Genomic DNA, 17,664 nt, shown 5'->3' with positions numbered 1-17,664 from the left:
ATGTAGTAATGATTCTATCAGGTTTTCTCCAGAAGGCTTTATAGACATTTCTGTATACTGGAAAGAGGGGGACAATCACTTCAAAGCACCACTGACATGGGATCAAAGTGGCATTCCTATCTAGAAGCCCAAGTCACTATCATGTCTACCCTGGTAAGAGTGCATACGTACAGGGATTGAAGTTGGAATCTTGACTAAGGCTCTGATAATGTTTAGATGGATGGGAATGTGTCAAAGAACCACCCCAAAGTCATTTACCTGGTCCCAAGTGTGCAGTCTATAATTGGCATTTGGGTCAACACTGAGCTTGGAGATCCTTGTTCGGAGCTGTCGTTGGGAGGACAGAACTCCAACACGGCCTATGCCCCACCAAGAAGGCAAGTCAGAACAATGTCGCTGATTCCTGCTGTGCCCACCACATGCAATAATGTTATGACTCTCCTCCTGGGGGTGGGGGCGGAGCCAAGTGTTACAGCTCCTCCTTGGCTTTAACCAAGTGGGAGCTGAGAGAGGTGTGTAAGAACTTGTCATTCTTTTGGGTGCTCATGGTTGGGAGCTCATTACCTAACTGTGATGGTGCCTGATCACACACAGCAACCCTGGCTGCAGGAAAGTCAGGTTACTAGAGATTCCAACCACTCAGGAAGGAGGGTCTGGATCACACACTCTGGTGGGTCACCAAGACCTTCCGAGCTGTGAGCAAGGGGGAGAGGACATCAATTGTAGAGGAAGGGGACGGTGAGCTCAGGCAGGCAGGCTTCGGAGGAGACTAGCTGCTGTGCTTGGAGCTGGAGTTAATCCACCAACCCCCGTCTTTTAAGAGAGGCCTATGGGACTGTGCAATGTGCCATAACTGTGGACTGCAGGAGCCCAGACATTTTTTACCTCGTGGAAAACACGTAAAAAGCTGCCATCTCCCAGATCCAACCAATCAATCATGGCAAAACCAGAGTATCTCAACAAGCCTCCATTCAAGATGGAGTTGTCAAGATGTCAAGATGGAGCTTGTCAGCAGGACCTGGGCAGAGCACAATTCCTCCAGCGAGCAGCCTTTGCTTCCAGATGACCCATGAGCCAGGCTGAGAGCTTCTTTCCTGCCAGGCTCCTTTTAACCAACCCCTCCTCCTTCTCCATTTTCTCTCATAGGCATCAGACCTGCCTACCTCGTATTTCCTGTCCCATTTGTCCTTTATAGTTATGTCTCCTCAATAGATCTTTGCATTTGTAATTTTTATCCTCGCATCTGCTTCTGAATGGGCCTTTATTAACATACACCACCATTTCTTGTACTTAAAAAGCAATTAACATAAATTGCTAAGGTTTTACACAGCCAATAAAAGTGGAGCTAATGAGAACATGTTCATTAGTGTAATTGTTGGATGATATTGCATTGCTATATTACTAATGAGCTTACCTGAATTTTACCCGTGTCAGTCAAGTGCTGTGCCATTGATTTTAGAATAATTGCAAAGAAGAACCAAGAATGCTATAGGGGAAAAACAGACAAGAAAGAATTTATTAATTTATGGTAAAATAATGATAATTTTGTTACACTTTTTTTTTAAGTAAATGAATAAGTAAAATGGACCAGGACAATAACATATCTTAAAGAAAATGAATAAATTAAATAGACCAGGGCAGTAACAGATTCTCTGTTACCTTAGGATGACCTTTATCAAAGTTATAATTGTAATAGCTCATATCATATATTTCAGTTTCATAATAATATAAAAATTTAAGATAAAAAGTTGACAGTTAAAGATCATTTTGAATGAGGTATACCAGAAGGAGAAAGACACACATGGTATATACTCACTCATATAGTCCTATAAGATATGATAAACATAATGAAATCTATACACCTAAAGAAGATAAACAAGAAAGAGGACAGGGTAAGATGATCAATCCTCACTTAGAAAGACAAATGGGATGGACATTGGACATAGGAGAAACAAGTAACAGGACAGGAGCCTACCACAGAGGGCCCCTGAAAGACTCTACCTAACAGTGTATCAAAGCAGATTCTAAGACTCATAACCAAACCTTCAGCAGAGTGCAGGGAATCATATGAAAGAAAGGGGAGTTTGTATGACATGGAAAGGATAGGAGCGGCACAAGGACCAAATATATCTGGGCACAGGGGTCTTTTCTGAGACTGACACTCCACCAAGGACGATGTATGGATATAACCCAGAACCTCTGCTTGGATGAAGCCCGCGGTAGCTCAGTAACCAATTGGTTTCCCATAGTAAGGGGAACAGGGACTATTTCTGACAAGAACTCAATGGCAGGCTCTTTGACCTCCCCACCCCCCAAGGGAGGAGCAGTTCTGCTAGGACACAGAGGAGGACTTTGAAGCCAGTCCTGAAGATACCTGATAAAACAGGGTCTAATGAAAGGGGAGGAGTTCCTCCCCAATCAGTGGACTTGGAAAAGGGCAGGGAGGAGATGAGAGAGGGAGGGAGGGTTTAGGAGGGAATGAGGGAGTGGGATACAGCTGGGATACTGAGTTAATAAAATGTAACTAATAATAAAAAATAAAAATAAATCAAGCAAAAAATGTTGACAGCTTACTTGCGATGACTTTCTGAGCATTTGTTCATGAAAGATTTATTTATGAGGTATTTTGATTGATTCACTTAAATGAAAACTAAAATGAAGCTTTTGTGGCAGGCTCATCACCAGGCTCTCAATTTTGTGCTAATTTTTCTACGTGTTTATCATTTTCCCACCGATACTTATACACTGAAGGTGCAGTAAATTTTTTTCAATCACTAAACTCCACATAAAATTGCTATTTTTAACCTGTTCTCCAGACACTGCCTTTTAATTCATCAAACTATGCTTATCATCTCACTGTGCAGAGTTTATTAGCATGGGGACACAGCATCATACCAGCCAGAAGCTGGAGGTGACTCAGTGCCCTCTGGGGGGAGAGCACACAGGTTCATGATCATCACATATGTGGCTGGTGCAATGCTGTAACATTGTAGGGCGCCATCTTAGTTCCGAGGGACTGGCTTAGGTGAAGGGGAGGAGGGGCTAACGTCTGTTCTTGGCTTAATGAAGTGATCACTTCATTGAAGAAATCAAAGCATCTGCTTGATGTTGGAAGTGAAACCCACACTATTAGGAATTTTTAAAGAATCCAAGGCATACTAAAACTACCTCCATTACCTATCTTGTCCCCAAATGCAATCATTATACCAAATATTCTGCCACTTGTTTCTGAAGTCAACAGTCTCATGGTAGTCCACAGGCATGCCAGACTGCTCATGGCTTCTTTGACTTCATTTAACCCCTACCATCCTTGACCACAGTGGTACTCTCACACCCAGAGCTTTGTGGTACAGCCTTTGTCAGGTAGTAACGTCTTTCCTGAGCCTACAATGCTCTACTCCCAAATCCCCATGGCCAGCTCCCTTACTTTCTTCACACTTTCTTCTTAAGTGTCCTGATCTCCATCATGGCACCTGCCTACCCCAGTACATATGTAAGTCTCACTTTTTGTCCTCAGCATACTTATCCCTCTTACTTGTTCTATGGTTTCTTTTCTCATTCTTTTTGCCATCAACATATAATTGATGTTTCAATTATATCAATAGCTCATTTCCCCCAGTATAATGTAAGCTCCCAAGGGCATGGAATTTAAGTCATTGCTGTAATGCATCCCAAGCGCCTAGGAGTCTGACTGCTTTAAGTTGGCACGTGACATATCTCAGTTGAATAAATGAATTTACTCAGAAGGCTGCTTAAAAAACAAACTGCTTGGACTATTAGAATTTGATTTTTTTGTGAACTTATGCTGATGGCTTATGATGTCATATTGTCTTTCTAGATGTTTACTAACCATTGGGTCCAATCAGATGGATGAGCCAAGTCACAGTAGAAGTTTGCATCTGAATTCAGGGTTCCATAACATTGTTTTATAGGTTTTTCATAGCCTCTTCTTCATGTTCCCTTATATGTTTCAATTTGTGACCAAAAACTGGTTGTCACTTACTCACTTTTTATTACCAATATGCTCATTAATATACTACTATAATCCTTTCCTAAGTATTTTTCTACTGTAATTAGCTGCCCAAGCTTTCTGCTATACTCACTGTTTATGAATGTTTTTAATAGCTTTTGATAGTAATTCATTCTTCCTTTAGATCAAAACACTTAATTTGGGTGCAAACTACTCCTCTGTCTGTTCTCTTGATATAGACCCCTCTTTATTTAATAATTTGATATAATTCAGCTTGGTATAAAACTTATATCAGAAACTAGAAGGGAAGTGACTTGTGAAAAATCATGAGCCCTATGACAATAATTCTGTATCCATTGCTTGCAACATATCCACTGTTATGACGTGAATTACCTTTAGGACATGCTTGACTATCGTTGAATCATTTGACTTCAAAAGATCACTCACATTTTTAACCAGTTCCTCATGTATCGTTCTCTCTTTGTAGGACCTGGTCTTGAATACAAACTGAAGAAAGCCCAAAAAGTGAACAAAATTAATTACCCTTGAAAAGCTTTAATGATTATTCTACACAAATAACTCATTTCTCATAATCAACTGCTTGTGTCAGCTTTTTTTCATGGAGTCAGTGGAGGCCTGATGATAAGAGTAGGACACACTTGCTCCTATTTGGAGAAGTACTATTTTGCAGAAGTAGGGCCTTGCTCACCTAAGCTCTTTTTGGCACTTTTTTTTTTGTAGAAATCAAGAGAAAGGGCCAGAGAGCCATTGAGCAGGTTCAAGGAAGCATGGAGGGCTTGGACCCACCTACTTAGGACACACTCCCCTTCTCTTTCCTTCCACTGGCAACGGGTGGCATGGTAGCATTTCTTCATCCTGAAAGGGTAGAGCACCCACTCAAGTTGCCAAGTGGGAAGCAGGTACCTTCCAGAAGTGAGGAGGTGAGTCCCCAACAAGCCCAGTTTCTACCATCCTGTGCTAGACACAGCTATCAAGAGGTTGATAGACATCAGCCATCAGTAAGGAACAAATGCTGCCTACTTTTCTTTCCTTTCATCCATGATTATCTTGGTGATACTTTTCCTATTTCTTCATATATTTCAAGAACACACATATATCAACACACACATTCTGAAAATATAAAATGTTTCATGCTGAATTGTAGTAGTTTCTTTAGGAGTTAGGGTTGCCTTGAGAAAGGGTATTGCCTTCATGATATTCACAATTGAGTAAGACTGCATTTGAGAGGAAAGACAACCAAGAGAATGGTACATTTTCTTTTGAATTTCTAACCTTTTCTTTGGACTTTGAAGCACATCAGGACCTTGGTATGTCCTGAGTTTTGAAGTTCTTGTCAAATGGGAGACAAAGAGCTAATTGACACAGAAAACCAGCTACCACTAAGGATGATTAATTTTCCTTAACCATCGTGCTTCATATGCAGACAAACTCACCACCAACTGTCTAATTCAATGCAGTTATTGAGCCTCTAGGGTCATTCATTTCAAATGGCACTGGAATATTCTTACATTGCAAACCTGCTTCTTAGAATTGTCAGTGCTACAAACCCCTGAGAAGCACAGCATTTAATTAGATAGACTTAGACACACATCTTTGAAAAGGACATGGAGTATGTGTGCAGTTTTGAGACTATAGATGGAGTGAGTTTGCAGCACCTAGTACCACTGAACTTGAAATGGTGTTTTGTTTATGTGTGAATAAATATAAATTAGGATGACTATTACGTCACCCAATGATATGCAAACATGTTGGAATCAGCCTGTCAAATTTTTACAATGTTCCTAGGAATGGGACTTATTAATTGTATTATGTTAAATGCCCCCTCCACCAATGGTAAAAAATAAATTCAGACTCTCAGCACGAGGTCAGGCTGATAATCGTATAACTTAGCAGGGGTCTGATCATAGAACCGCACAGCTGAATCCTCATCTGGTCTGTCTCCTCTTGTGTATGAAAGGAGAAAAATGATGTTTCTTCTTCTCAGGGCACTTCATTGGTTAGATTCCAGCCTCTCATTTCTCAGGTTAGTGATTCTCCCAGAGAGACATACAGGCTGGTTGTACTTGTCAGGAAATGTTTGTTTATTTGAAAATGAATTCTAAAATATCCTTAGGAATTGTCAATCTGAAATTTCATGTAAGTGTATTTCTGGAGTTGAGCTACTTTAGAACAAAGGAGATAGAGCACCCCTCTTCTGTGCTGCAGACTGAGACACTCTGGCCAAGATATTTCATGTTTCTTGGTTGGGAGTGAGGCCTATTCCAAGATACATTTCCAAGAGCACCACAGAGGAAGAGTCTGAGTATCCAAAGTCCTCATAGGGCCTGGCCTTGGTGATAGCAGAAGTAGCCACAGCAGCTGAAGTTCTTAATCTATTTTGAAACAACTCCATTTGAATGCGGGGTATTAACACTACGGTTGGGATGGAGTTGCCTGTTGAAGTACAATGATTCAAAGGATCATTTTCTTCTAGTTGATCTCTTTGTAGATTGAAATAGAAAGTTAGGGTAAATATCTCGAAGATAAACTCTCCAGATAATTCCATTGGCAAGTACACTTATCAATCCACTAGCAAAGTAAGTGATGCCACTTTCTTAAACAGAGAGCAAACTACAAGACATTTGTAAGTAGAATTAGCTTTCAGCAATTAAAGTCAGGGTTCTAGCAGGTAAAATTATATCCCAGGGAAGCTGCTATGAAACAACTATTTCTAGGGCTGGAGAGATGGCTCAGCGGTTAAGAGCACTGTCTGCCCTTCCAAAGGTCCTGAGTTCAATTCCCAGCAACCACATGGTGGCTCACAACCATCTATAATGAGATCTGGTGCCCTCTTCTGGCCTTCAGGCATACATGCAGTAAAGAACACTATAAATATAATAAATAAATAAATCTTTAAAAAAAAAAAAAAAAAAAAAAAAAAAAAAAAAGAAACAACTATTTCTAGCATACAGGTTATTTTAAGGAGGGGTGCACACTCATGCTTTATTATTTGGGAAGACATCCAACATTTCTGGCGGAAAATACACAGACAGGAACCCCCGCAGGAGGATTCACAGAGTGGTTCACTCCAGAATGAGATTTCGAGCTACTTTCTTTTGTAGCAACATTTCTACAACACCAATTATTGTTAAAATGAAGGGTTGTTTTTTTTTTTTAAAGCACATAGGTCTCCAATTCTTATCCAGTTGCATTTCTAGACATCCAGAATGCACACGTATGTGTTCATCTCTATATATGACTTCAAAATATCTCCTTTAAAAATCAACATCTTTAAAGATCTAGTCTGTATGGACAATCTAAGAAAGTAAGTTTTATGTGTCTTATGTAGTAATTTAGGATGCTTGTATTTGCCCCTAGATTGGGTTCATTCTGTGCATTCAAAGAACAATGTTTGGGGCAGAGCTGTCAGAGTGCAAACATCATCCCAAGTTCATTGGCATCAATTCACAGCCAACTGAGAATGAGAATAGAACATCTCCAAGTGGACACTTGACAAGGGACACTGAGGAAGCAGTGCACATCAATGAGATGGGCAAATGGTTCATGCCAGAAGATAAAGGACTCAACATACCAGAAGCAGGTACAAATATACAGTAACTGGGAAAATGAAATAATGCCTGAGAAAACAATAAAAAGAGCTAAGAAAACATTACAGAAGAAACATAGAGCATTCAACAAACCCGTAGAAGTCTTCCTTAATTAACATAGAAATTCCATATATTTCTAATGTCACCTTCAAAGGAGCACTACTATAGCTTTCTCCTCTGTTCTTTTCTTTTCACTGTTCCCACAGCAATATTCATTTATACACACATGTAGCGCTTTTACATTTAAGCAATACAGCTAGCCCATTACTGCAAAGACATGGAATTCTGCCAAGGTAAACTTATGTTCTGACCATGGTGGGCACTGTCAAACTTCAGAGTGAAAAACCTCCCACTCAGTGCAGACAGGAAATGAGACAAGCCACACAGCACAGGGGATGTGATCAGGGCCCTAATGGCGACTCCCTACCTTAATGTATGACTGGACAGAATGGTCTAGCTGCTCCTCATGACACTTGGCCACCATGTCAGCCAGAACCCTGAAAAAGCAAGGACATTCAGTGGCCTGGCTGAAGGTTTGCAGATAGCACTTTAGTTTTTAATATCGGAATGCTTGGGAAATGGAGTTTTTCATGAATGAATGAATGGATGAATGAATGAACCAACCACTTCGCATCCTTCTCTTGCTTTTCTTGCTCTCTAACACCTGGGAGCCTTTTCTAAACAGAAGCATTCCAAGAACTGACTAAAGTACAAGTAAGGGATTAGGGTGTAACATCTGGAGACATTTGCCTGAGTTGAAGGCACCATGTGTGGTTTCTGCACTTGCTGACGCTGTCTTCCTGGAAAAGGGATCATTTTTAAAGTACCAGATTAGGCTCTGATTAATCAATCGTGTTCCATTTTAAAGGGCTCACCTTCCAACCTGTGAGCAGAAGACCTATTTCTGGAAAAAGAGATCAGGTTAAGCTGTATATTCCCCTCATTAGCTGGGCTAGGGTTTCTTGGAACATTTGGTACAGCGATACTTTTTTTATATTAACATGACCAGTTGCTGCATGCTTGGAGTGCTCTGGCAGATCTCAGAAACACTAACAGATGTAGAAGCTTCAATAGTAAAATATTATCATTGAAAAATCTTGTCAACATTGATATATGCACTCAGCCCAAAGGGACATTAGTTGATTGCACAATTTGGGCTTTAAAAAATTTTATTTATTTATTTATTCACTTTACATCCCAATTGTAACCCCCTCCTTCCTCTCCTCCAGGTCCCATTCTTCTACCCTCTGTCCATCACTCTTTCCCCTCCGCCTACCCCTCCTAGCACATCAAGTTGCATCAGGACTGGGTGCATCCTCTTCCATGGAGCTCTGGCAAGGTAGCCCTGACAGGGGGATGTGATCCAAAGCAGCCAACAGAGCCCTTGTCAGAGACAGCCCCCACTCACTATCCTTACTAGGGGATTCACATGAGGGAACACCAACCCACCTACAAAAACTTCGACCCAAGATTAACCGTGTCTACAAGATGTGCAGGGATAAAGACAGAGCAGAGATTGAGGGGAAGGTTCAATCTCTGATTAAACCTCTGACCCCCCCCCCCCCCGCCCCAGAATGCTAGGGCTATTTTTGAAACAACAAATATATGATTTAAATTGTTAATTCAAAACAATATAAATGCAAAATTCTGAGTTCATGACCAGACTAATTAGTGATGTTGTAAGAGTTTGTTGTGACCAAATTTAACACAAAGGAAAGAAGCACAATGCAATTAAAAAATTCTGTGGGGCTATGAAACGATACAACTATTCTGCTAAACATTCTAGCAGTTTCTAAAAACAAAACACAACTAACCCTCAACTAATGAATTGTACAGCCATTGTATTACTGTGAATTCATGTCAGAGGTAAAGTATTAGATCAATGTTTAAATAGAATTTATATATGAATATTTAAAGTGATTTTTTCCATTATAGCTCCCAAATGGAAAACAAAACAAAACAAAACCGGACACCCTTCAACAAATGAATCATTAAACATCCATATCATACAATACTACTCAGCTGTGAAAAGAAAACCAGTCATAGAAAGACAGCCTGGCTGAATATTCAGAGAATTGTGAGATGTGTGAAAAAGCTAATGACAAATGATTACACATTGTATACTTCATATATACACAGATAGGCGTGTGCGTGTGTGTGTGTGTGTGTGTGTGTGTGTGTGTGTGTGCGCTGCCAGTGGGGGAGACTTAAGTAACAAGAACACTTCTTCTCTCCATATTACCCCTTTTAAGTGCTTCTGAATCTGCAGTTATCTCAAAACGAAATATTTAAAAACACAAAAGAAAAAAAAAATCCATCACTCTAGTACTGATAATCGTCAGGGATCCGAAAACAAGAACTTGAAAGTGAGAATCGCGTGAGTCTGAAACATACGTGCACATATAAATGTACGCATGTGTGGCGGTCTCACTGAAATCATATCATCAGGGTTCCACAGCACCAAAGATTGCCCACCCTGTCCCCTCAGGGTTGCTATGGATACCTGGTGACAGTCGCACTGATTTCATCTTCCTCGTTCTGCACCAGAATTTTGAAGAGCTGATTCAAGATGATCGGCAGGAAACTCATGATGGAGTGGATCTTGTCCACGTTTAGTAAGTTCTGTGGCGAATCGGTAGGAAGAGACATACAAATAAGCAAGGGGGAAACAGCACGTTCTGCAGTGTTTTCAGGACACCATCGCCGCAGCAACCCTTTAGCGGGCCTTTCATTTCCTTGCTTCACTGCGGCAGAAGGTGTGGGTCGAGTTGTGCGGACTCTCTGCTTAATTAGCAGCGGTGAACGCATTCTGATTTTCAATTTTCGTTTGTTTGGGGTAAAAGGCTGATCTTTGCCTTTTCTCTTTTTTGTATGAACAGAACCATGTAGAAACTGTGCAGTAAGCAAGCACAAATCATTTGCTCCCTGGACTGTAAGGTCTTTTAAAGTCTGGAGTAATCATCACTCCTAAGCTTGCTATTCAGTGAGAACCAGGTCTTCCCTGTCAGTTTTTATCCTGGAAACCAGTAAATCTGCATGTAATGTTACCTTACAAGCACGGACAAAACCCGAGGTAGGTGACTGAGACATGTCCTTTTCTCTTTTTTGGCACTGATGGAAAAATGCATTCACATGTGGGTCCTGCAAAGACAAGAGAAGTGTTTCTTTTTGATGGCACACAAACTCAGTGGCAGCCGCAAGCACTTCTAAGCAGCATTTTTCCATAGACAGAGGGGTCAACTGAAGGTCTCCGTCTGAACTATAGCACTCTGCGTGAGGATACCCTCTCTCTTACATATTTCATACTCAGGGTCACCTCATCCCTCTTGGCCAAATAGCCCTGGCTAGAAAAACGACACACCTTGGCTTCCTTCCTTCCTTCCTTCCTTCCTTCCTTCCTTCCTTCCTTCCTTCCTTCCTTCCTTCCTTCCTTCCCTCCCTCTCTCCTTTCTTCCTTCTTTCCTTCCTCCCTCTCTCCCCCCTCCCTTTCTCCTTTTCTTTCTCTCCCCTCCCTCTCTGCCTGGCTTGCCTCTTTTTTTTTCTTATTCTTCCTTTACGGCCCCTCTTTCTTTCTTTTTTCCCAATGATCCTTATTTCTCCATTCCACGTTCAAAAGAACTTTATAAATCTCTTTTACGTATTCTAACAGGATGCCGTGTTGCTTCTGACATGCGTAGGGCTATTTCCAGGCTCGATGTGTCTGCCTCAGCCTGGTGTTAGGTCCCAACCAAAACTGTGACATAAAACCCAAGAAATCTTGTTTTTCATCTGTGGAAATCTGCTTGGAATTTCTCCAAGTTCTGAGCTGAGTCATGCATTCAAGAAATGAAAGATAATTTGAAGTTGAGAATATCTTTGTCACACTTCTCTAGCAGTGCATTCTAGATAGGCATCTGGCATGGATTCCCCTCACACAGGTCTTTGAGTGTGTGATGTTTCTGTTTCCTATTTGTAGTTCCTGTCTTCACTGGAGACAGCTGTTTTCCTCTTAGAGATGTTTTTTATATATTTGTCCAGTTGGTTACTGATTAGTTACTGAAAGCTGACTGTTTTACTGAAAGGCCCTAGTAGGCCTTTCTGACAGAAGAAAAGCAGGGCAGATGTGATCACTTCCGTTGTGGGCTCTCTCTCATGGCAAGGTGAACAGCTTGCACCTCTTTATTCACGACTTGAGCTGTGCTTCAGGCTAAAAGCAAGATGCCTTCTGGGTAGGAAGCAAGACAGCCCAGTACTACCTGCAGGTTCAGGAAACCAGGAAGACTTAGGAGACATGACAGTCATGCTAAGATCTGAATGACCTTAGGGGTCATTCAGGGATTACACACCAAGTCTCTTGCTTGGCAAGTTCAGCCACTGCTCATTTGGCAACTCATGAAATGATGCTTTTCCCCCTATACAGGAGGTAATGTCAGATTTTACACTATGGTCTATGCCTTTATCACAGGACATGGTACTCACCTGAGTGTTCACTGTTGATACAACAAATGTTGACACTTTGAAAAGTGGTTTGCCACCGTCGACCCATTTAATGTCGCTCCCACCATGCTGCAATAAAGAGTTTGCTACTGTCACTGGCAATTTCACGGAAAGGAAATCAAGCCACCTAGTTTATGTTAATTTGCTGTATGAATCGTTACTCCCGCAACTACTACAGAGATAAAAAAAAGTGTCCAAATTCATTTGAAAGTTTTGAAGATGAGCCTGACATACTTTCATGGAGTCATTCTGTAACGGTTCATTTTTAGTGGCCATAAATAAAATTATTGTAGGTTAACGTCATAATTACAGTGGGCACGCTATCATGCTAGTTTAAATAGCAGAGAGAGAGATAGCCATATTTCTTGGTTTAGTTTTTAAGTTTTTTTTTCCTCATAAATTATACACTACTCAATACCTTTCCACTTGCAGAATCTTGAATGCTTAAATAATTAGGAGGCAGGGTCGTTGCTATCGGGATAGTATACTCCTGAGAAGCTATTTGATCATGTTTCATCAGAGGAAGCCAAGCATATCCCACTGCAAAGAAATGACATGGAGAAAACTTTTGAGTACAAACTCCATGCTACGTTAAGAAGCACAAATATATCATCTGTCACTATAAACGTTAACTTTATTTAAGAGTCAAAGAAATCACATCTTTTCAAAATGGTCTCCAACTCAAGTTGAACATATGTTACGCTGGCCTATCTCAGCTCACGTGTGGAAAGTACCTGGTGTCTCAAGAGCCTCTTTCTTTTTGGCATTAGCTTTGGCATTGATGTCACATGTAATGTGATAAAAAGAAAACAGAAGGTGGTGCTTTTCGTGAAGTTGTGTTGGTAGCTCAATTTTCACCTGCAATGAAAGACAATATAGTGGAATTGAGATTTCAATCATTTGCTTAACATCAGCACAAGACAACAGATTTAAAAAAGGCCAAGCGAAATTTAGGTTCATGTTTAATCATAATGATTTAACACAATAAATATTTAGTCTAATGGCTATCATGCTTTAATGTTATTTATTTATTTATTTATTTATTTATTTATTTATTTATTTATTGTTACTTTTTTTCTTTATTAATTACACTCTATTCCCTTTGTATCCCCCCTGGGGTTCCCTCCCTCCTCCCATCCCAATCCTTCCCTTCCTCCACCCTCTGCATGCATGCTCCTCTCAAGGTCCACTGATAGGGGGGGTTCTTTTCCTTCCTTCTGATCCTAGTCAATTAGGTCTCATCAGGAGTGGCTGCATTGTCTTCTTCTGTGGCCTGGTAATGCTGCTTCCCCTTCAGGGGGAGGTAATTAAAGAGCAGGCCAATCAGTTCATGTCAGAGACAGTCCCTGTTCCTATTACTTGAATACTGAACTGCCATGGTCTACATCTGTGCAGGGGTCTTAGGTTATCTCCATGCATAGTCCTTAGTTGGAGTATCAGTCTCAGGAAAGACCCCTATGCTCAGATTTTTTGGTTCTGTTGCTCTCCTTGTGGAGTTCTTGTCCTCTCCAGATCTTACTATTTCCTACTTCTTTCATAAGATTCCCTGCACTCTGCCCAAAGGTTGTACACAATAAGGACATTTGCTCAACCATGTTTGTAGCAGCCTTATTTGTAATAGCCAGAAGCTGGAAACAGCCCAGATGCCCCTCAACTGAAGAATGATTGCACAATTTCTGGTATATCTACACAATGGAATATTACTCATCAATAAAAAACAAGGAAATCATGAAATTTGCAGGTAAATGGTGGGATCTGGAAAAGATCATCCTGAGTGAGCTGTCCCAGAAGCAGAAAGATGCACACGGTATATTCTCACTCATATAGACATATAATGTAGGATAAACCTACTAAAATCTATACACCTAAAGAAACTAATCAAGAGGGAGGACTCTTGCTAAAATGCTCAATTCCTATACAGAAAGGCAAAGAGGCTGGACATCAGAAGAAGGAGAAAAGAGGGAACAAGTCAGGAGCCTGACACAGAGGACCTCTGAAAAGCTCTGCCCTGCAGACTATCAATGCAGATGCTGAGACTTACGTTATTTTTTTTTAAACATCTTATTGTGGTTGATGATAATTTAGATTATCTATATTGTCTCTAAATCCATAATTCATGTTTCTAGAGTATGGATTAAACACATATATTCATAAAAACACATTTACCAACAGAACTACAGAGTGTAAGGAAGACAGACATTAAAGAACTACCATAAACAGAGTAAACCGTAAGTCTTGGCCTCCAGAATGTGCACATTGGCATGAGTATTAAATAGACACTTGTTAGCAATTCAGAATGTCAGTCACTGCTCCAAAATCAGGATCTGCACTTTAATAAGGTGCCCTGGCAATTCATGTGCACATCGCTGACAACTGTGGCTGTAAACAAGGTAATTTGAGCCTGGCATGTATTTCTCTAAAACACAACACAAACATATGAAATGGCTTACTATAGTAGCCAGTAAAAGTGATGCCTGTGATTAAACACAAATACAAAGCATAAAAGTGACATGGGTTATGCCTTACTCCTGGAAAAAGGGGGTTTGAAATAGCTACCTACATATTTTTATTTTTTTTAAAGAATTATTTGTTTATTTTATATATATATGAGTACTCTATCATTGGGTCACTTGAAGGCCAGAAGAGGGCATCAGATCCTGGTATAGATGGTTGTGAGCCACCATGTGTTGGTGGGAAATTGAACCCAGAACCTCTAGAATGGAGACAGAGCGCATAACCAGTGAACCATCTCTCCAGCCCACTACCTACATCTTACAGCACCTTTCAAACTAGATTTCAGAGCTCTGTCACATGCATTTCATTTTCCCTGTGGTCTTGTGAAAGTGATACTAGAGAGGTAGGACTCAAGACCAGAGATGTTGGGGGCTCTGGGTGAGTAAGAGATGGTAGAGTTAGCAACAGGGGGTTTCCGAGATGGCCTTCCATCCTCTGATGACCTCTGTATACCTTCCAGGAGCCTGTCCAGGTAACCTGCACTTAGCTTTGTATTAGTCGGTCAGCTGTTCTGAGAAAAGTTAAGTAAAGCAGTAGCCAATAACCATAGATTCCTAATTAGATGTCTTGTGCACCTGGCTAGTTACCTTCATGCTGTTTAAGAAAGGACTTAGGACTGTAGACTTCCAAGTGTGGTCCCAGCAATGGTAGCATTGGTATCACCTGGAACCATAAAATCTCAGGCCTCACCTACACATGCTGTATACTCCAATTTCAGTATTTTTTTTTAAGTGAGATGTCCAGATAATTCTGATGTATGACAAAGTTTAAGGATCCTTGGATTTTGATGATTTACAAGCTAATGTATTATTTGTATCACTGTACTGAAGTAGTTACAAAAGCCAGTATATATTTCAAAATACACTAGAAAATTTCTTCTTAACCAACCTCAGGATTACATAGCAGTACACTAAGTACTCAAGAATTCTAACAGATGATAAGAAAAGCACCCATCTTAGGGTTTCTATTGCTGTGATAAAACATCATGGCCAAAATCAACTTGGGGAGGAATATGTAGCAAGAATTTTGAAGTTTGGTCTCTTTAAAAAACATAGAAACATTATAAGAATATGATTTTATTTTAATCCCAGGTGTGGAGATATGAGGCCGCTTCACAGCAGGTGACTATGATTTGCCTTGTGCTCTAGCAGGGGCATGATTTTGCCAACTGCAGATAGTTTCCTCAAGTGTGTGGTGTTTGGAATTCTGGAGGCTTTTCAGAGGGTATATAAATGCTAGAGCATCAGTGTGTGTGTGGGGTGTTGGTTGCTGTTGGTCATGGTTTGTAAAGTATAGTCGTGTAAAGAGAAGAAACAACAAGAAGAAATTAGATACCCTGATGGCAAAGATCAAACTAGTCCTGAGGAGTTTGATGACCTTAACCAGCAGGAAGTAGTCTCCCTCCCTTTTTCTTTCCTATCTAGTGTTAGGGGGTTGAAAGGGAAGAAGAAAGGAGGTGGAGAAGGATGAAAGAGAGAAGAACCCATAAGGCAGCAAACACAGCTATAGAAATGGGCTTATTTAAGCACAGAGTTCCATATCATAGTGTATTATCAAAGGAAGACATGCAGGAACTCAACTAAGGCAGGGACCTGGAGGCAGGAACTGACGCAGAAGCCGTGGAGTAGTCCTGTCTACTGGCTTGTTCAGATTGCCCTATGGCACCCAGAACAACCAGCCCAGAGGAGGCCTTAGCCACAGTGATCTCGTTCTCCCACATCATTTAACAACAATAACAAAAAAGTACCACAGGCCTTCCCACCAGCAAATCTGGTGGGGGAATTTTCTCAACTGAGGGTCTCTCTTCTAAAATGTCTCCAACTGGTGTCAAGTTGACATAAAACTAGCCTTCATAATCCCTCACTTAAAAAAAAATATCCCGCAAATTGCCACATTTTATTATAGCAATGCCTTGGATAATTTACACCCCATTTTAAAGTTAATGGCACTACTTTTCCTGTAATCAAGAAAATAAAACCTTAGTATTAAATCTGTACTGCAGAGATCAGTAAGTTATTAATAATCTATATGCCATGGAAAGTTTATAGGTTTTATGAGATTCCAGGAAAGATGAGAAAAAAAAATAAAATGAAAAAGATTAAAAGCCAGACTTAACAGCACTGAGACAGAGAGAACGCTAATTTAAGAAATTCTTACAGCTACAGAAAATGCATCATTCATATGTGTTTTGTCAAAAGGTCAATCAATATTCAGTAATGTGATAATAACTCTTTCCCTTTGCTTTTTTTTTTAACCTCCTGACCTAGACTGATGGAGGAAAAATAAGAGCATTAAATAGATATGGAGGTAAGGCAGGGAATTCTGTTAATTAGTTTGAAAATGATAAATGTGTGATAGGCGGTGGTAAACAGAGAATGACTCCCAAAGGTGACTCTGTCTTCTAAAACTCAGAACCCATTAATATGTGACTGGGCAAGGCAAAAGGGACTTCACAATGCGATTAAAGTGGGGGCCGTGATATTATACAATGGGTGTTACATTTGGGTATGTTACAAGTGGGTATGATGTGGTCACAATGAGTCTTCTCTCTCTCCATCTGTCTTTCCCTCTTCTCCCTCTCCCTCCCCTCCCTGTCTCTCTGTGTCTCTTTCTCTCTTCCTTTTCTTAAAGAAGCCCATGTACCTCATGCTGGTCTCAAACTCGCTAGATAGCAAATATTTATCTTATCGTAGGATCCTCCCACCTCTACTTCCCAACAGCTGTGCTCACCACATCAGTTGTTTGTGGTGCCAGAATAGGACCCACGCCTTCATGTATGCTAGGTGAATAATTTACTAAGCTGCATTTCCAGTCCCACCAGTTCTTATAAAAGGTAGGCAGGAAAGCAGTCACAAACCAGGGGGTGAGGTCATGTTTAGAGGCTGCAAAAGGTAAGGAAACAGATCTTCCTTTCAGATCTCCTCAAACAGAAGTTTCAGGAGATATACTCATCACTGATACCATTATTTCAGCCACATGGCAGCCAAATCAGACTTCTGACCACCAGAGCTGTAAACAGTATTTTTTTAAAAACCAACTAAAGGGCGCTAATTCAGTATAGCATCAATAAAGGAACTCATGTAAAATCCTAGCTGG

At 40.5% G+C, this 17,664-nt stretch overlaps 1 protein-coding gene across 6 annotated transcripts in view; it reads right to left on the bottom strand.

Annotated features, from left to right (window-relative positions):
• Positions 1-17,664, bottom strand: part of Dock10 (dedicator of cytokinesis 10) — a 201,357-nt gene that overhangs the window by 55,732 nt on the left and 127,961 nt on the right. For all 6 annotated transcript variants that reach the window (XM_055616425.1, XM_055616424.1, XM_055616430.1 and 3 more), the window contains exons 20-27: positions 12,789-12,912; positions 12,473-12,594; positions 12,037-12,123; positions 10,627-10,719; positions 10,082-10,200; positions 8,006-8,075; positions 4,364-4,477; positions 1,415-1,486 (exon numbers count right to left, since the gene is read on the bottom strand). In XM_055616425.1, the coding sequence (XP_055472400.1) occupies positions 1,415-1,486; positions 4,364-4,477; positions 8,006-8,075; positions 10,082-10,200; positions 10,627-10,719; positions 12,037-12,123; positions 12,473-12,594; positions 12,789-12,912 (801 nt within the window). The remainder of the gene's footprint in view (positions 1-1,414; positions 1,487-4,363; positions 4,478-8,005; positions 8,076-10,081; positions 10,201-10,626; positions 10,720-12,036; positions 12,124-12,472; positions 12,595-12,788; positions 12,913-17,664) is intronic.

This window comes from Psammomys obesus, unplaced genomic scaffold (assembly GCF_907164565.1).
Source record: "Psammomys obesus unplaced genomic scaffold, mPsaObe1.curated_primary_1811, whole genome shotgun sequence".
Taxonomy (NCBI): Eukaryota; Metazoa; Chordata; class Mammalia; order Rodentia; family Muridae; genus Psammomys; species Psammomys obesus.
Note: the sequence above shows the minus strand (reverse complement) of the source record. Positions and strands in the feature narration are given on the sequence as shown.